At 55.1% G+C, this 19575-nt stretch overlaps 5 protein-coding genes across 5 annotated transcripts; 3 read left to right on the top strand and 2 right to left on the bottom strand.

The window, feature by feature from the left end:
* Nucleotides 1–160: 160 nt before the first annotated feature.
* On the top strand, nt 161–993 carry GLRG_05956 (CS domain-containing protein; the record flags this gene model as incomplete). The annotated part of the gene is made up of 3 exons (XM_008096641.1): nt 161–182; nt 284–486; nt 643–993. 3 exons carry the CDS (start codon nt 161–163, stop codon nt 991–993), a joined length of 576 nt encoding a protein of 191 aa, XP_008094832.1.
* Nucleotides 994–2185: 1192 nt separating this feature from the next.
* GLRG_05957 (uncharacterized protein) lies at nt 2186–4003 on the bottom strand (the record flags this gene model as incomplete). The annotated part of the gene is made up of 1 exon (XM_008096642.1): nt 2186–4003. The coding sequence occupies one exon, from the start codon at nt 4001–4003 to the stop codon at nt 2186–2188; it is 1818 nt and encodes a 605-aa protein (XP_008094833.1).
* A 2810-nt stretch (nt 4004–6813) lies between these two features.
* GLRG_05958 (glycosyl hydrolase family 31) lies at nt 6814–9985 on the top strand (the record flags this gene model as incomplete). Its single annotated transcript, XM_008096643.1, has 4 exons — nt 6814–7513; nt 7564–8013; nt 8067–9685; nt 9740–9985. The coding sequence occupies 4 exons, from the start codon at nt 6814–6816 to the stop codon at nt 9983–9985; spliced, it is 3015 nt and encodes a 1004-aa protein (XP_008094834.1).
* A 975-nt stretch (nt 9986–10960) lies between these two features.
* GLRG_05959 (uncharacterized protein) lies at nt 10961–11722 on the bottom strand (the record flags this gene model as incomplete). Its single annotated transcript, XM_008096644.1, has 1 exon — nt 10961–11722. One exon carries the CDS (start codon nt 11720–11722, stop codon nt 10961–10963), a length of 762 nt encoding a protein of 253 aa, XP_008094835.1.
* Nucleotides 11723–17841: 6119 nt separating this feature from the next.
* On the top strand, nt 17842–19132 carry GLRG_05960 (glycosyl hydrolase family 18; the record flags this gene model as incomplete). The annotated part of the gene is made up of 4 exons (XM_008096645.1): nt 17842–18081; nt 18137–18368; nt 18421–18989; nt 19043–19132. The coding sequence occupies 4 exons, from the start codon at nt 17842–17844 to the stop codon at nt 19130–19132; spliced, it is 1131 nt and encodes a 376-aa protein (XP_008094836.1).
* Between the last annotated feature and the right edge of the window lie 443 nt (nt 19133–19575).

Consider the following 19575-nt stretch of genomic DNA (forward strand, 5'->3'; position numbering starts at 1 on the left):
GGGTGATTGGCTGGAGCTGTCGAGCCGGGTGCAGGGGTATGGGACCAGGGGTCTTCGCAGCTACCCCTCCAAAAGATTCCATCAGCCTTTCTGCTCCTTGCTGTTTCCACAGCTTTCGACCTTACAAACCCCCAACGTCTCAGCAAAACAACGAGAAACCATGGTTGACAACGACAAACCCGGTACGTGGCCCATTCCCTTAGGCCGCTTCCAAAGAGCGGAAGCGCAGACGGGACGTGTAGATTCTTTGGAGTTGACGCTAACCGTGGGCTCTCGAGATCAGAACCCACCCCCGCCGAGCAGGCCGCCGCCCGCGCCAAGGAGGAGGAGGAGCAGAACGCGCTCCCGTACAAGTGGCAGCAGACCATCGGCGACGTCGACATCACCTTCAGCGTCCCCGGAAACTACAAGAGCAGAGACCTCGTCATCGACCTGAAGAAGACCAAGATCTCGGCCGGCGTCAAGGGGCAGGAGCCCATCATCAGTGTCAGTTGACCTCCCCCATCTCCCCATCAGTTCTACTCCTCGGCCCAACCGCCAGGTGTTTTTTTTTCCTTCTCAAAGGAGCGTTTCTCTTCATTTTACCCACACTACGAATCCGCAACATTAGGCGCGCGTACGTGAGACTGACCCAAGACGCAGGGCGACCTCTCCCACCCCATCACCGTCGACGACTCGACCTGGACCCTGACCTCGGCCCCGGATGGCACCAAGACGGTCGAGATCCACCTCGATAAGGTCAACAAGATGGAGTGGTGGGCGCACGTCGTGACCACAGCGCCCAAGATCGACGTCTCCAAGATCACGCCCGACACGAGCAAGCTGTCGGACCTCGACGGCGAGACCCGCGGCATGGTCGAGAAGATGATGTGGGACCAGCGCCAGAAGGAGCAGGGCCTGCCCACCTCGGACGAGCAGAAGAAGCTTGACATACTCAAGAAGTTCCAGGCCGAGCACCCCGAGATGGACTTTAGCAACGCCAAGATCAGCTAGATGGCTTGTCCCACTTGGAAGATGAAAAAATAAACACACAAGAGATACCAAGCGAGTCCGTTTTGTTCCCACCCACTGAGACACATGCAAGTCACGATATACGGGAGTGTGCGTTGGAGCTCGATCAAGTCGTCTTTGTATTGATTTGCATCATCTAATCTAGCCTGCAATGGAGAGAAATGTCATGGGTGAAACGAATCGCCATAACCACGGGATGAGCAAAAGCTGAGGGTAAAGGCGTCAGAGAGCCCACGTGGGGAACCATTGCTCTTGGATCCGCTAGTAATGGTGAAGCAGATGGAAAGCTGCAGCCCATCAATTGTCAGATTAAGAAGCGGTCCGTACTGCCGAAACGGCAAGTAGTAGCCGAAGCTTAGAAGAAGAGCCATGCATGCATACGGCTCTCACACCTCACACACTCGTCATCACCAAGAGGCTGCGTGTAGATTAGTAAAGCAATAGCAAAAAAGTCTGAGAAAGCAAGATACGCCAGGATCCATGGACTACAGGAATCGCTGGCCCGCACGAGACCCAAATATGAGGTCTTCTCTATCAATCCGTTTTTCTATCCGCTCTATCCACCATTTCACGTCCAGATGAATGGCGTGTTGCGGGAACAGATCAAGACGAGGAGGAGGCGGCAGTGTGGTCGCCGCGCGGGGACTCGGTTGATGTGGGAAATCACTTTTACCAGAGAAACTGCCACAGTAAGTTAGCCACGACATCTCCTGGATTAAAAATGCAAACAAGAGGGTACAGTTGGCAACGGGGTCAGAAATTAGAACCATATCCACACATAATGATTGAGATAGGGATAACTGTATAAAAATTGTCTTGGTCATCATCCGAGGGGGGGAGGGTGCGAAGAAAAAGCGCAAATCTTACCTGTGCATGACGTGTCAAGGCTATTTGCCACTTCAGATACGGCGCGCCACCCCATGAGGTGAGACCGTGGTCGGAGAAAACTGAAGTATGAGTTAGCCAGACTTCTAGGCAAGAATGCCAAAAGGAATTGAGCAGTGAGTCCAAAATCAGAAATTAGAACCATATCCACACAATGAGATTGAGATAGGGATAACTGTATAAAAATTGTCTTGGTCATCATGTTGGAGGGGGGGGAGGGAAAGGGAAGAGGAAAGGAAGAAAACAAAAAAGCCTTTCACATACGTAGTGTTTTCTAGGTCCGGCCCGGTTACTGCTTAGAGAGACGAGCAGCCTTGAACTTGCTGATCCGCTGACCGCCGTCAGCTTCGTCAAGGGGCCGGACCACGGACGTGTCTTCTTGCAGAAAGCCGCCTTGCTTCTGGATGAAGTTGCGTCGCTGACGGTGGTACTCGTCAGCAAGGTCCTGGTCGATGAACTCGTCATCATAGGCGTCTTGGTCGTGAGGCTTGGGCTCCTTCTCGATGACCGCATCTGCCAGTGTCTTCCCTTCAGGACCAGTTGGGGCCGTCGGTCTGTCCTGGTCGAGGAACCGCGAGGGCACGTCGCGCGGGCCCATGGGAACGAGACCGTCCTCGATGACAGTCGGGGTGGCCTTCTGCTTCTTGAAACGAGACACCTTCCCGTTGGACTTCGCTCCTTTCTGCTTCGCAGGGCCAGAGCGCTCAACAATGTCGCTCAGAGGCTCCACGAACGGCTCGGGTGCAGCCTGCGCTACAGCCGGTGCCGCTGTAGTTGCCGAGACTTCGGTAACAGGGGCGACATCCAGGCTCCGGGAAAATCGAACACTCTTTTTGTTGTCGTCCGCCTCAGTCGGCGTGGTGCGCAGGATAGATGTGGGGGAAGGTGATGGCTTGGCAGGCTCCACCACCTTCCCCTTGTCGCCGTGGTTCACAACAATGCGGCCAATGCCTTGCGTGTCGTCGTCGGACTCATCGGCCTCTGCCTTAACCTTCTCGGTGAAGCGAGTCTTGACTCCGAGCCGCTTCTCGAGCTCCAACATGCGCTGATGGTATCCCTCGTCGAGCACGCTAGTTTTGGACCGTCCATACTGGTCCTCTTCGTCGTCGTCGTCGTCAAGGTCAGAGTACTCGTACTCCCAGTCGTCGTCATCGTCAGAACCTTCCTCGAGGTTGAGTTCGGCCACCACTGCCCCGACTTCTTCCATGCCGTACTTCAACATTTCTCGACGGAGAAAGGCATCTTCCTCGGACTCACCCTCGGGTATAACGGGCGGCTGACGGCCGAACTCTTCCTGAGCTTTGGCGGTTCGCATGATTTCTTCTACGCGCTGGGCAGCCCTCGAAACCGGCGGCTCCGTCGGTGACTTGGTGTCTTCGGCAAAAGACACGGACTTCTTAACGGCGACAGTGTCATCCGCCTTGCTCTCGGGCTCCGCCGCTGTTGCAGCCGTAACATGCTCAGCTGGCGCAGTCGTCGCGGCAACAGATGTTTCAGACGCCTCAGCGGTGGGCTCATCGGAGATATCTTCGACAACGGCCTCCTTCTCGGGTTCTCGAGGCTCACCAGCGGGAAGATCCTTGACGCCTGCCTTTTCTAGGATCTCCTTAAGCTGGGCGCTGGAGTCGCCCGGCCGCTGCAAGCGGCTGTTGATGACGTTGCCCTCTTCGTCAAGCTCCTCAATGATCTCCGTTATAGGCAGACCATCTTCGTCCCGAACATCTGGGTTGCTGACAACCGTGGCAGCAGCGTGCTTCTGTTTGGCGGACTCGAGTTGTTTTTCGAGCGTCTCGATGTTCTTGGACACGTAGTCGATACGGCGCGACAACAGGTTGACGATCTGCTCGGCTGGCTTGAGATCGATGCGGCCAAAAAGGTCGTTGATTTCCTTCTTGTCAACGACCTCGCCCTCAAAGTCTCTGCGAATGCGCGCAAGATCCTCTCGACTGGCAGGTTGGGGGACAGACTCTATCTCCTCTTTCAAGGACTCATACTCTGCATCCCATTTTTGCCAGTGCAGCAAGGCCTTCTGCAGCTTGGCAATGTTGTCCTCCAACTGCAAGCGATGCCTTTCGAGGTCGAGAAAGCTATCTCGGACTGCTGCCATGTTGAAGAAGAGGAATGAGGTTGGGAAACGAGACGGGGGGAGCAGAGAGGTAGCGAAGAAAAAAAAAATTCCTTGGACGGTATCCGTAGGGGTTCGAAGCTTGAGGAAAAAATTAGGTAATCTACGGAGTATTGACGGAGCGATCTGCTTTAGGTAAGCGGCGGCTGGTGGGTAACTTCGGTGACCTCGGACCTCCTCGTCCAGCATTCCTCCTTCATCAACCTTTTCCTAGGCTTTTTCAGTAAAATGCACAGTTCAGGTGCTCCTTCTTTTGACAAAATCTCCTGCTTTGTCACAGACTTGTAGAGGCTTAGGGCTTACAAAACTATCCTTCCTTTTGATAAAAAAAATAACATCAACGATTTAGTCGTTGGTCACTCCTTGTGACACCAATGTCCTTAGACACACGCTCAAGCAAGCCGTTCTCGCATCTTTTCATGTGTCTTGAGTAGAACAGCGGTGATACCAGCTGCAATTAGATGCCATTCAAGTGGCTGTCAACATATCTCTGGCTGCGTTTCGTTCAATGAATAGGCCGCGGTAGCTCAGCGACATGAGATCATTACCTGACAAAAAACGGCTTACCCACGCGTACAGTTCTTAAAATTTCAGCAGCACTTTGCTGATCTATTATATTATGCATTAGTCGGCGATGATCTAGATATCTTCCTTCCCGACCGACCGTCCAAGATATCTGTTTCTCTTCATTAGCCAAAGAACACGGTGCCTGAGACATGAACCGGAGCTCGGTACGACCATGAAGCCCCGAAACGTCACACGCAGTCTTTTTCTCTTTCAATCTCCACTTCTTCTCCTGATGATTCAGCCGTTGATGAGTTGGGTATTCTGTTTGAATGGCTGACCTGAGACTGGCCGCCAAGGAGGCCTACGTTACCCATATATTACGGATTCAAGGTCATATACCCCGAAGGCTACGACAGGTCTAGACTTGAGGCCAGCCTAGGATCTGGGAGACCTGCCACAATCATGTCCGACCTATGGGCCGGGTTGTATGGGGTTCGGAAGAATCGGCAAGTCGATTCGGTCCAGCGTATGCCAGCAGCGAACGGAAGCCCCAAGGCTGGCGGTGCCCACCAGTATAGTCCTTGCTGCGGATTGTGTCTAATTTGGCATATGCCGAAGTACATGGATTCGACATCCCTGGTAAAACCGTAAAATTCGGTGATGATCCTTGGAGTGTATAGCAATCGATGGTCTGGCTGGGTGAAGAAGCGCTGGCACCACTGTGTGAGTCGTCCGATCTCTTGACGGTTGAGGAGCATCACCAACTTCGGGCAGTCTTGAAACGACGTCGTTGACAGGGGTTCTATGGGTTGCTGAAATGGAGCCGGATTGATCCAGTGACAGAGGAAGGTCTCCAAGTGTTCTGGCTGTGTGACCTCCGCAAAGAGTGTTGCTGCAGAGTTTCCGCCCAGCCTCGTGCCTGGCGGGCAGGCCAGAAAGACGAAATGCTTCGGTGTTTCGCTCATCATGGGTGTTCGTCAGGGAGGCCTCTGAAGATGATTTGATGAAGGAAAGGTTTCTATATTTGCGTGATGATGGGATTGTTGGGCTCTGCTGATATGGGTTCTGATGTGCCCTTTCTCCGTTGGCTGTTGCGCACCAATGCCTTTTGATGCAACAGCAGTCTGTTTCTTACCGCGAGTTCATCTTACTAAGGGTAGCAAAAGTTCCCATTGCCATCGGCTTATGCTTTAATAGTACCATAGTAGCGACTGCGGTTCTGTCAAACCTACCAGTGACATACAAAAGCATCGCAAACTGCCGAGGATCAAGCTTTTTTAATTTGAAAACATTTTCTCACGTGGGTTGTAAGGCGTGAATCACTGCCCGTCAATAACGGCCTCTTTTTGTGCGTGACACGTTTTGCAATGATTACTGATAGTTAATTGGTTTTGAGGGAGAGATATAAACCACCAGAAAACCCGACTTTCAGATGGCAGTTGTAAGGCAAGTCGTTGAAGTGCATCGCTCTCTGCCAAGAGGTGTAAGTGGTGGCATTCAAGCTTCTAGATTGGATTGGGTTGGAAAGCAGGTCTATGCAGGAATGAATGCTGCTCGTCACTGTTGAGGGAGGATTGGCAACCGGCTCGATTGGGAAGAATATGACAAGCGAGCAGCTCTCACCTCGGCTCTGCGAGTGTATTTCAGCGATTATTACGGACCGAAGCCCAAACGAGGTCGTGGCAAGCGACTGACTTAGTTAGACGAGGTCTCGCGCTTCTTTCGGGGAGATGGGGGATAGACGGATAGACGGATAGACACCCCATGGGGTGACAGAGCCGCGCGCCGTCCGCGAAACTCCGCAAGACTCCGCACTGATCTCCCATTCCGTCACTGTTCGTTCACAAGTATGTACATTGTATGTATGCTCTGGCCGGCCCTTTTGTCTCGCAGCTTCTGGTCACTTTCTCAGGCCAACCATTTTCCATCTTCGCCCCCCCCTTCCCCCTTCTGCATTAGCCTTTGCGGGGAAGCTTAGCTAGGGTACACCGCAGTGCGGTTCGCCCCTTGTCACATTCAACATGGGTTTTTGCTTGCTGCAAGGCAAAATCAGCAGATATTTGTTATTTACTGGGTTGTGAGAGTTGCGCTATTTTGCTCCGATGACAATGACGCCTAATAATGACTGGTTCAATTGGCGGCGATGGAAGGGTATAAGAGAGGATGATAGTATGACGTTCTGGACGACTTCGATATGGTGGTTCGCCGCACTCATCGCCCTCTCGCAGTGTTTCTGGATGCTGTGCTCGATCCGAAATCCTAGAAAGCCGTACGGGAAAGAAAAGATGCGGTACGCCATGCCCGCCCGCGCCCCTGTTCTCCTGTCGGCAGTCGCCATCATGGCTCTCTGCACGATGGCGAGAGTCGAACCTCCGCTTGCACAACAATACCTGGCCTCAATCACGGTCGGTGACAGCACTGCACAGTTCACAGTGCCTGCATCGGCAGATGAGGGAGCTCCTCTCATCCCCAACGTCAAAGATCCCGAGGCAGTTGACCCGCAGAGTGTCTGTCCGGGCTACACTGCTTCAAACGTCCAGACGACCTCTCATGGGTTCACCGCCGAACTCGACCTCGCCGGTCCACCTTGCAACCTCTATGGGAACGATATCGAGGCGTTGTCGCTCGTCGTTGAGTACCTGGCAACGGACCGTCTTCATGTCCAGGTTCTGCCGCGATACGTCGGCACCGAAAATTCCACTTGGTTCATCCTCCCCGAAGAGCTCATTCAGAAGCCCGCTGCAGACGGCAAGGCGAGCTCTGACGGATCAGATAGCGACTTGCAGTTCAAGTGGGCGAACGAGCCGACATTCGGATTCAACGTCTCGAGGGAGAGCACAGGCGATGTCTTATTCACGACGGCTGGGACAAAGCTAGTGTTCCAAGACCAGTTCTTTGAATTCGCTTCCCCGCTCCCCAAGAACTACAATCTGTACGGACTTGGCGAGGTGATTCACGGCTTCAAGCTCAACAACAACCTGACCCGTGAGTCTAAACTTCCAACGGGAGGACTTTCTTTCCGCTCACTTTGCTAGGAACCATCTACGCCTCGGATGCCGGTGACCCTATCGATGGGAACATTTACGGCTCCCATCCCGTCTATCTCGACACGCGCTATTACCAGGTCGATGCCAATTCCAAGGAAGCCGTCTACGTCGCCGAAGCCACCGACAAGAATGCAGAGTACAAATCGTACACCCACGGCGTCTTCCTACGGAATGCTCACGCACAGGAAATCCTGCTGCGGGAATCTAACATCACCTGGAGAGGACTCGGCGGCACCATTGATTTGTACTTTTATGCCGGTCCGACTGCGGACGCCGTGATGAAATCATATCACAAGACCACTGTCGGACTGCCCGCGATGCAGCAGTACTGGACTTTCGGCTTCCATCAGTGCAGATGGGGCTACACTAGCTGGGACAACTTGCAAGAGATTGTGGACGACTTTGCCAAGTTCAAGATCCCGCTAGAGACTATTTGGGGTGAGTTGATATGCATAGGAATTGAGAGACGATCGATGCTGAACCACGAACAGCCGACATTGATTACATGAACCAGTACCGGGACTTTGAGAACGACCACAACTCCTGGGGCTACAAGGACGCCGCCAGTTTTCTCGATAGCCTACACAAAAACGGGCAACACTTCGTGCCCATCGTTGACTCCGCCATCTATGCCCCCAATCCCAAGAACGCAAGCGACGCCTACGCGACATTTGACCGCGGGGTCGACGCGGACGCTTTCATGCTCAACCCCGACGGATCACTCTACATTGGCGCAGTCTGGCCCGGCTACACCGTGTTCCCCGACTGGGTCGGCGCCGTGTTAAACGGAAGCAGGACATTTGAGTGGTGGAAGTCGGAGCTAGTGGCCTGGTACCAAAAGGTCACGTTCGACGGCATCTGGATCGACATGTCCGAAGTATCATCCTTCTGCGTCGGCAGCTGCGGCAGCGGCAACCTTACCCTCAACCCCGCCCACCCCCCTTTCTCCCTGCCCGGCGAGCCCGGTAATGAAGTCCTGCAGTACCCCGAGGGTTTCGGCAGGACGAACAGCACCGAGGCCGCCGCGGTGTCTTCTCTCTCGTCCTCCCTCGCCGCCGCGACCCCGTCGTCGTCTTCTACCGCAACGTCTTATTACCTGCGCACGACGCCGACGCCCGGCGTGCGCAACGTCAACTACCCGCCCTATGTGATCGACAACATCCAAGGCGACCTCGCCGTGCACGCCGTGTCCCCCAACGCCACGCACCACGGCGGCGCCCAGGAGTACGACGTCCACAACCTCTTTGGCCACCAAATCCTCAACGCGACTTACCATGCCCTCCTCTCCGTCTTCCCCGGCAAGCGCCCCTTCGTCATCGGCCGCTCGACCTTCGCGGGCTCCGGCAAATGGGCCGGCCACTGGGGCGGCGACAACGCCTCGCTCTGGGCCTACATGTTCTTCTCGATCCCCCAAGCGCTAAGCTTCGGCATCTTCGGCATCCCCATGTTCGGCGTCGACACGTGCGGCTTCGACGGCAACACCGACATGGAGCTGTGTTCCCGGTGGATGCAGCTCAGCGCCTTCTTCCCGTTCTACAGGAACCACAACGTAATAGGGGCGATCCCGCAGGAGCCGTACCGGTGGGGCGCCGTCGCGGACGCGTCGCGGACGGCCATGGCGATCCGTTATGCGCTGCTGCCGTACATGTATACCGCCTTCTACCGGGCGCATACGCTGGGGGACACAGTCATGAAGGCGCTGGCATGGGAGTTTACGGACGAGCCGTGGCTCGCCGGCGCGGACCGGCAGTTCCTGCTCGGCTCGGCCATCCTGGTCACGCCCTGCCTCGAGCAAGGGGCCAGCACCGTCGACGGCGTCTTCCCGGGCATCGGCAAGGGCACCGTGTGGTACGACTGGTACAACCAGTCCGCGATAGCAGGCGTCTCGGCCGGACAGAACGTCACCATCGACGCCCCCCTCGGCCACATCCCGGTCTACATCCGTGGCGGCTACGTTATTCCGACGCAGGAGCCGGGGTTGACGACGAAGGAGAGCAGATCTAACCCCTGGGGCCTGCTGGTCGCACTCGATGGCAAGGGCGCCGCCACGGGCAGCCTCTACGTCGACGACGGCGAGAGCTTGGAGCAGGAAGCCACGCTCACAGTGGAGGTACGTTTGCTTTGTCCCGACTGCAGATACTTGGCGCTGACCCCTTTTGCGTAGCTCTCCGCTTCCGAGAAATCGTTGAAGGCCACCCCGTCTGGTGGCTACAAGGACGCCAACCCTCTCGGTACCGTCACGGTCATGGGAGTACAGGGCGGTGTCTCGGCGGTGACTCTCGACGGGCAAGATCTCGACGACGCAAACTGGTCCTTCGACTCGGACACCCGCGCCCTCCGAGTGACTAACCTGGGGCCGCTCACTTCCGAGGGCGCGTGGTCGAAGCCCTGGGGGCTGGCCTGGTCCTGAGGGTGGCGTACGAGTCTCGGAAAGCGCGTTGCGGCTCTCTCTCTGGTGGACAACGCAAACGAGAAAGCATCTTTAGGGCGATGCGCTGATGTAGACCGCCGGGTCACCCGGGGATACTGCGTAACTTCGGCAATGAGGGCAGAGCGGAAGCCCACAGACTGGCCACTCGTAGCTCCTCACGGCGCCATGCTTATCTTTACGGGTCGAAAAGGTTTCAGATACAATACGAGCATTACTTTTGTAACAACCTAGATCTGCGGGGCATATTCAGCGGAGGTCCGTAGTCTGTTCATAGGCCTCTAATGCCACCTGGAAGATGGGTGATAACACAGCCTCTTTGCCAAGAGCCTCATGAGTTTGTATTGAAAAGGAAAAGTAAAAGAAACGCCAAGCCTAGTCAACTACAAATTGTAGTTTAGGCCAACCCTCACGTTCTTTTGAGCGCGCTGTGGCATCAGGGCCTCGCGCAAGTCAGGTCATGGGTTCCACGTCTCATATTATGAGGGAGCGAGTGTTCGGATCCCGGCGGCTTGCATCTTCCTCGCTATCCAGAAGGTAGTGTACATCCCGATGTGCCTGCTCAGCCAGTCCTGCTTTACGGCAGGTCGGTGTTTCTACAAACTCGGCGTGCGGGTGAGCAAGCTGAGGAGATGCTTCGGGGTCACTACCCTGCACATCAGACTGACGCTATCAAGTTGCCTCTCGAGGCGCAGCGTCTTATCGTAGCAACACAGTATTCATCCGTTGAGAGGTCGTGATGATGATGATGATTGAAATAATTGGTATCATTCAGCGTGCAACGGTCCTGAGCCTGTTCATGCTGCTGTACTTCGCCGGCAGCTTCTCCGGCCGTCATCCACGCCGGTGAGTACTCCCCACATGCAAATCTGGAGAAAGAAAAAAAAAAGAAGAAGAAGCGGAAGCCGTGAGCCCAAAGACCTTCTCGTCATCGCCTTTTTCCCAGCGCCTGCCCGCTCAGTGACCTCGTCCACGGAACCTCCGGTTACCCCGGTCGCGCCACTTGCCTCCGCCGCGACCGCCGTGCCTCCGATCCCCGTGCCCGCGGTCGTCGTGCATATCCCTCTGCCTCTCGCGCTGTTGCTGCTGGAACGCCTCGCCGTCTTCCCTCTCGCCGTCCTTCTTCGCCTCGTCCTCGCCCTCAACCTTGGCGCTCGGCTTTTCCAGGTCCGTCCTCCACCGCGGGTGCGCGCCGTACTTGCAGCCCGGGCCCTCGGGGCAGAAGCCGACCAGGTAAAACGGGCACAGCTTCCTCCTGACGTGCTTCTTGCTGCAGCGCGGGCCCAGGGGGCAGAAGCCCTTGTCGTAGTGGGGGCAGGGCGGCAGCTTGGACTGCGGATCGATGTGGAGGTACAGGCACTCCTCGCCGTTGGAACAGTAGCCGTTGCGCATGAAGAAGTTGCACTCGGGCATCTTGCGCAGGTTGTACTCGTGCAGGAACTCGCACGACTCGCCCTTCTTGCAGAGGCCGCGGAGCCAGTGCTTGCAGACGAGCGAGGGTCCGCCCGACGGGTTCGACGAGGTCGAGTAGGCGTGACGGTCCGGGCAGGAGGCGCCGAGGGGGCAATGGCCCGCGAGAAAGGACTTGCATTGCGGGCGGTCGGAGGAGAGCTCGTGGCGGTAGGTTTGGCGGAGGAACGGGGTGAAGGAGAAGGAGGTCGCCGTCGGGGCGTGGTTGAGGATCTGGGCTGTTTCCGGTCTGGAAGCGACGGCCGCCATCTTGCCGTTTGTTACCCCGGGGGAGTTTGTTTGTAGTCGCGAATGCGATCTGATCTGTCTGTTCTGGTGTATAGTCGTCGCGGCCAGCCGTGCTGTGGGGGGGTTGGTTTGGTGCCGGAGTCGCGTGTCGTTACGCTACTTCAGACTCGTGCTCGGGGGGTATGGTGTGAGTATTCAGCAATGAATCAGGAAATCTGTTGTAGGGTTGGTCGTGTTACTGGATTTCGTGCTCGATCGTCTGAAGATTAAAGAGACTCTCGTGTTGGGGATTATTTCCAGCTCAAGACGATTTGCGAGACTAAACTATTGTCGTTGAAGCTTGGGCCTCAGAAATATTAGTCAGCACATCTGTTTGGGGAATTGAAGCTGTGGTGGGGCTCGACCTCTTCACGTTTTGCGCAGTGGCCCAGGCCCGTTCAAGTTCCTCTTCAATTATCAGGGAGGCATGTTAATGTTTACGAGACCGATATCACTTTAATCTGCAAATTATAAATGATATGCGGCGGCTGATATCGGCCATGAGTTCTGTGATCTGAGTGGAAACCCAATATACCATGTATTCCGCCTCTGAACCTTACAGAGGCACAGCGCCTACAACAGCCAGACAACGAACGCCTCAGCAACGCCGACGACGGCCACTTTCATGTACTTTCCGACCAGACGCAAGGTGTTGCTCTTGAGCAAGAGTTTTATGGGAATCTCTCCAATCTCGCGCGGTCCGTTCTGAAAGCCGGCCGCTTCAAGACGAGGCTCAAGATCCAGACGTTATTCCACGGCAGGCCGATGCTCGGAAGGCTTGGTAGCTTCGAGGTACGTGGGACTTGAAAACTCCAGCACATGCAGCCCAAGCCAGACTTGACCTGTAGAACCTGATCTGCCATGCGTGGCCTAGACCTCCATCGTCTGCTGCATTTCATCCACTGCGATTCTTCAACGGCCTGCTGATAAGCTTAAGAACAGGGGTTATATGCGGACTGGGGCACACTGACTCGTATGAATCGCGGTTTTTAGGACACGATCTAACTTGCTGAAGACAAGGGCAACGAAAGGCAGGTGAGCAAAATTGTATCCGTGCCCAGGCAGCCAGTCTTCGTCCTCTACATAACCGATGTCGGGTTGGAGATTGGGGGGGAGGGGGCTGCATCCAGTTGCATGGGAGACATGGGTGCGTACTACGGTGGCTTGGCCACTTCTTTTCCAAGTTTTACTTGGTTTTCAGGCAGTATCGGCTTGCTTGAGCTGAAGTAACCTTCGTATGCCTTGATGCCTAGCTTCTGGTGTCAGCACGAGAAGCAGACATGGTCAACTTCGAGGACTGCTCACTAGTCTGTTCCGATGCCGAGTATCCTCTAAGGATTATCTCCAAACGGCTAGTAGACTACTACTAGTGCTCCATGCTGGCGGTTCGGGGTACCTCCGAGACCCACGTCCTTCTCTCGCAGATGGTTCAAGGCAATACAGATAGACGGCGGGGTATATGCATGGGTGCCCGGCTATGGGCTAGAAATCCACGAATTTGTCAGGGTAATCCGTTGGCGAGTGCTACACTAGATATAACGAATCCTCAACCGGCATTGACGGCATTCTACACTGTCGAAGTACATGTAGCATTGGGATCCGGCTGCTGGGTGGCGGGTGCAAGCAAAAGCAGGCGAAGAGACCGAAGGATGAGGTCTGCAACACATGTAACTGGGCGAGAGTTGCGACTCGATCAAGTCTCAGCTGGTTTGCAACAGTATCCGTACTTGACTACGATAATGAATGGTGTCGAGGGCAGGCAGGCAGGCATCCTGGAGCACCTGAGAAGGGCATGCTGGTATGCCTTGAGGTCTAGCTATGGCCGTTCGCCAAATGTGTTTCGTTGCCAAAGGCATAGTCACATAGTAGAAGACTTGAGTCTTGACCCCCCCCCCCCCCCCCCCAAAAAAAACCCCAATGATATACATTGTATATCTAAGTTGAGTCTTCGGGTAGGGTGGGTCGATTGGAAGGACTGTCCTTGACAGAGCTCTCGTATGGCAGAGCATGGCCGAGTCAAAAGTGGAGAATGCATATATGGGCGGGTCAGGTTGGAGTGGAGGATCTACTTGGGGGGGAGGGGGAGGAGGAGGAGGAGGAGGAGGAGGGGAAGGAGAAGGAGGGGAAGGAGAAGGAGAAGCAGAAGAAGGAGAAGGAGCACTCGGGCGTAGTCGGGAAGGACCCACGTTCTTGTGGGAAATAACCCTTTTGGTCCTTCCTCAACCACCTAGTAGTAGAAATACCAAAAAAGGTAGGTACCCTACTCATTCTCGGCCCGCCAAGACTTTCCGGATGAAATACGTTTTGCCATTCTTTCTCCTTCTTTCCATTTTCCCTTCTCTTGCATTGAACTGACATTGGGTGTGGACCCCAGTCGTCGGCTCCTGCAACCCCTCCTTTCTTTCGGTGGGATCCAAAACAAGCAAGCAAAGGAGGGGCCTTTTCTCCATTCTACTATCCGTACATTTCTCCTCTACCTACCTTATCTTTACCTACCTACGGATACACAGTGTGCAATCAATGCAATCCTGCCATTGTTCTCTTGTCCTCTTGCATCGCAAGCAAAGCATTGCCCCGAGCCAGCCAGCTTGCTACGACCTGACTAACGACCACCAATTTCCTCCCCTCGTCGCCCAAACATGAGACAAGCCGAGGTACGAGACAGAGACAGAGACGGCATGTCGGCAAGACATTCCGCTGTTCCTTCCAGAGTAAAAGCCATGCATCTATTCAAGGCACGCCACGTCAAGTCCCTGCCTCTGGAACGGCAGGAAATGAATGACATGACGCTGTACTTATCGGCCGAAAACAGCGACGGACACTCTTTTCTTTCCTCTTTCTCTTTTCCTCTCCATCGTTTCTCAGTCCGTCTCGCGCCTCTCATTAAACGCGAACCACAACGGCTGGCCAATTTCTCCTGCTAATTTCGGTCCTACGTTATGGCGGTTCTAGCGTGTTTCTTTCACCTTCCTGCCTCTGCCCAAAATCAGTAGCTTAGGCCGCCGCCAGCTCAAGCCGTTCCCGATACCCGGGCCGCTCGACCCTCTCTTGGTGTCGAGCCTAATGGCATGCATCACTTACCGACGTGCAGAGGTAACCATGATGCACGGCGGTGCTTGTCGACCTCGACTAGACTTTGCTAACATCTTAACACCCAGCTGGGCAGTCTTCCAAACCCAATGGATGGGATTCGACTACTGCGACTGACTTACATACCGAGTTTGCCCGCATATCTTTGTATGCGGAGGCTAGACCATATGGGAATACCAGGGGGTGCTGTCGCACTCACATATGGTACGCACACGGATACAACATGCAGCCGCGACACGGATTAACGATATACCAACATTCGGAAAAGATGATCGACCTGCTTGGGTGGGTAAGGGCATTCGTGGATGGATATACTTCTCCTGTCTCGTGGGACCGCTACGACCAAGACGGCTCCGCCGAGACCACACCAGACCAAGGACATGGCAGAAGCCGACATCCACCGCCATGCGTGTCTCCAAAAGTCAACCCGCGCCCTTTGTTGGCTGCCATTTGCGTCCTCAATGAGCAAACAAGACAACAATGAGCCTTGCCCAAGATGGGACCAGGCCCATTACACCATGCAATGCAGTCTTTTGTCGATACCAACTCGATCTTTCCTTGCGCAATGACCTCATCCGTCCAGGTCGTCGGATTCTTCCAGATCCCAGGGCCGTTTCCAATGTACGACGGTCATGTGCTGCCAGCGTGGCATGCAGCCGTCTGCACCTGTCCTCCACCTCAACCCATCGACTCCGTCGGCTGTTTCCATCCTTTGGCGGGGCACGCATACTGTATGCAGCCAAGTAGGTGGTGCCCTGTGCCCCCTCGACTTGCATTCCCCTACCATTGGGTCTCATGCACTTTGTACCGGCAGCATTGTTCAAAAGGGCCAACACCGAGACGACTATTTCTGCTCGCCATGTCACGGTGTCTCGATGGTGCTCGGAAACCCATGATGTTTGCCCAGGCCGATTCGCCTCGCGTCGAACCTCACCGCCTGGTGTCGATTTTCATTGCGTGTCCGTGTGTGATTCACTGGCCCACCCCGGTTTCTCGGTGCGTGAGCTGGGATCTCCCCACTTCCAGAGCGCCAGACACCGCCGTGCTAGTTTACCGCCCAAGGTTTCAGTGCATACCAACCCGCCAGTTGGTCCACTCTTTGCACGTCAGTGTGATGGGCACTGTCTATAATTGCCCAGCTTAAGATTCCTTCCTCGTCGTCCCGTTGAACCGGCAAATCGCTGAACGATAGCTGAGGTAGTCCCCACAAGATTACGGGATTGCGAACGGATGGCAGACGCCAGTCGTCGGAAGTATCGTTGGGTGCATGTCACACATTCCGAGCAATGTAGGAGCAGCAAACAGCTTACCTACTTGGCTGAGAGAAGCGACATGTTGCTTTAAAGTTGGTGCACTGCTCCAGGCAGTGTTCACCACCTGGCCCTTTCGCAGCGTGTTGTCTCATTTAGCATGGGACCGCCTCGTCGATTCTCCAGATAGGCTTTCTTTTCTCACTCCGGGTCGGTGCGTGCTAACCCGGGACGATGGGGCCCTGGAATGGCAACTTCCAACTACCTACTCTACCACACCCTCCTCAGGCCCAAGCACGGCCCCAATTCAACCGGTCTCAAAAATCAACATGCCGAGTTCTGCTCATCAACATTCTTCATCTCAGGCTCAACTTGTGGCCGAGACTAGCCCGTGTCGAGACGAGGACTGTATTTGGAAAGGGGGGGGAGAGAATATGTCTCGAGCCCTGGTAATTTCATTCAGGAATCGAAACTGACAGCCCCTCGTCGCCTCATCTCGTAGATGAAGTGTGTCTGCCCCGACGACCAGCGAACAAACACATCTTCTCTCTTGCGACGGACATATCTGCCCGGCCTGTGATCGCCAGAAAAAACGAGCACTGTACGTGTTGGATCCCCCTTGCAAGATACGGCAGCGCCAGGATAGCCGTCTCCGCTGCCACGGGTCCCCACGCCACGCTTGCATTGGTCGGGCAGGAGAAGGCGTGGGAGGAATGCGGCTATCTATCACCATGTTTAGGAACAACAACACAGAAGGCACAGGCACGGGCGGCGGTAGCCAGTAAGCTTTTGAAACGCCACCGGCTGCCCTTGATGCTTTACAGCTAAGACCTACACGCACGGCCGGGCGGGCGTGTAGAAAGCGGCTGCAGGATGCAGAAGAAGTGGACAAACAAAAGAGGAGGGAGGGTAGGAGCGAAAGTAGCGGTGCGGTGCACATGGGTCACTGCTGTCCCCCCACCCCTGCAACCCTGATCGTCAACTGCCGCCAAGCAGGGTTTGCTGTGGCCGTAGCCAACGGCCCTTCAAGCTATGAGGACAGACTCGCGCCCGCCTAACAACTCAGACAAGAGAATCAGGAAGATAGTCAAAGCAGTGGCGCCATAGTAGCGCAGTAAGGCGGCCGCGCCCGACTACGATGCCTTGCAATCTCTCGCATTGCAGCCCTCGTCACCTCTCTTCCACTCTCTCATCTCGTCTTCTTCTCTTCTCGAAGGTGGTGACTCGGGGCTCCTCGTGCGTCCAAGACCCTCATATAGGTAAAGTGTACGACTTGACAGAAAGTCTCACCAGCATTCATCCATCCACCTCCCCACCCCTGCAAGCGCAGGCTGCATCAAAGTACCGTCCTCACACCCCCATGATCCATATTCCACCCCCATTCCAATTATGTCATGCATGGTGGCTTCAAAGTATCCTGGGCCCTCTTGTAATTTTGATACCCCGTTGTCCCCACCGCCTCGGGCAAGGCTTCCTGCTAATACGTTCCCTCGCCGTAGCATCTCCTTGTCAGTCCCGCGCTGTGGTGCCTAGCTAGTTATATAGGCCATTCACCCCTCCACGCTGATGGGGCCACAGAGGTTCGCGCTTGCTGCCCGAACGGACGGCCCAGCTCATTGCTTAAACATGCAGCCTTGGGTCTAAGTCCTTCCCTTCATATACCGACTGTCCTTACCACGTTCCCCTTCCGGCTTTGACTCTACGAGTTTACTCCTCTTTTTTGCCATCTCATTTCAAATCTCGTCTGCTTCTGGCTATTCCATGGCAACCAAATTCAGGATGAGTTTGTCATCGTCGTCGTCGTCGTCGTCGTCGACGTCGACGTCGTCCTCGCGCAAGTCGCGCAGAACGACTAGCATCTCTAACGTCATGTACACCAACGCTGTCTACTTCCCCAACGAACGCATATATCAGGGCGATACGCCCGCCGCCATGAACTATGGCTGCATCAATCATGTATATTACGCCTTTGCAAACATTTCGGCCGACGGCGGGGTCTTTGTGAGCCTTTTCAACCATAACAGCAGATACGCCGACTGACCAGATGATGTTTTAGCTGAGCGATGAGTGGGCGGATGCCCGCGCACCGGTTGACGGCGTCCAAGGTGGCCTTGGTTCCCTTATGCATTTGAAGCAGAAGCACCCACACTTGCAGGTCGTCCTCTCCATCGGCGGCGGTAGCTCAAGCGCCATCTTCCCCTCGGTGGCTGCCAACACGTTGTATAGAGACAACTTTGCCAGGTCTGCGAGGGGTCTTGTGGATGCGTCGGGCCTCGACGGGATCGACAGTAAGTTTGCCATCTTGCAGTAGTGAATGAACTTCTGACGTCTCTGGGCCAGTCATGTGGGAGTATCCGTGTGACTCCGAACAAGGTCACCATTTTCTTGCCCTTCTTGCTGCGGTTCGCCTACATATGCCGGAGAGCCATTACCTTCTCACCGCTGCGCTTCCCGCCGCGAGAGCAGTCCTGCAGTACATTGACCTACATCGGACGGCCGATTATCTCGACTACCTCAACCTGATGGCGTACGACTTTGCCGGCACATGGACACACAGAAGCGGCCATCACGCGCAACTGTACGCGATGAGCAAGGACGAAAATTCGGGTGCCTCGGGAGTCCAATATCTGGTTTCACAGGGCTTTCCCTCGCAAAAGATCCTTCTCGGCATCCCCTTGTACGGCCGCAGCTTCCTGCATGCCACCGGACCAGGCCAGAAGTTCAAGGGGGCGGGCGGGAGCAACGGCACTTTCGAGTACAACCAGCTGCCACGCCGCGGAACGAAGGAGATTGTGGACAAGAAATCCATCGCAGCTCAGTGTGTCGGCGCGGACGGCGGCTTCGTGACGTACGACAACCCCGACACGGTGAAGATGAAGGCGGCGTTCTGCAAACAAAAGAGCTTGGGAGTATGTTTCCGGCAGCATGCGTGGAGTGGTGGCACTGCTGACAATTTCGCCAGGGGCTATTCTACTGGAGCGGGCCAGCGGACGCGAAGGACAGCTCACGGAGTCTGATAGCAACCGGGTTCAGGGCACTGCACAGCTCCTGATCGGTATCCCGTCGGGGCGATCCACATGGGATACGCCCGAGACACTTAGCAACAGCCTGCCGACCTAGGTCGGCAAATGTCGGCCTAACGGGCCGACGACCAGCTACAGATGATGAACTGCATTGGCACGGCGCAAGGAGGGGTCGACAGCATCTGACAGGTCACACAACGCATTTAGGTTGGGCGGCTCTCATCACGGAGTTTGGCGTAGTACCTCGGGGTTGTTTTCTTTTTCATTTTCTGCGGCCGATCCTGTTGCATTTTGCATGGGAGCATCTCGGGTAGCGTGTATAGAGAGATGTTTTTATTATGGAGGGGAGGGGGAAGGGTATCTTTTTTTCTCTCACATACCCCTCGTTGCAGGGGAGGTTGCGGGGGTACCACGGATCGATTATCAAAATTAATTCTGGAGCAGTTGAAGATATCCCGCATGGACACGAAGG

Source organism: Colletotrichum graminicola, assembly GCF_000149035.1.
Source record: "Colletotrichum graminicola M1.001 genomic scaffold supercont1.21, whole genome shotgun sequence".
NCBI lineage: Eukaryota > Fungi > Ascomycota > Sordariomycetes > Glomerellales > Glomerellaceae > Colletotrichum > Colletotrichum graminicola.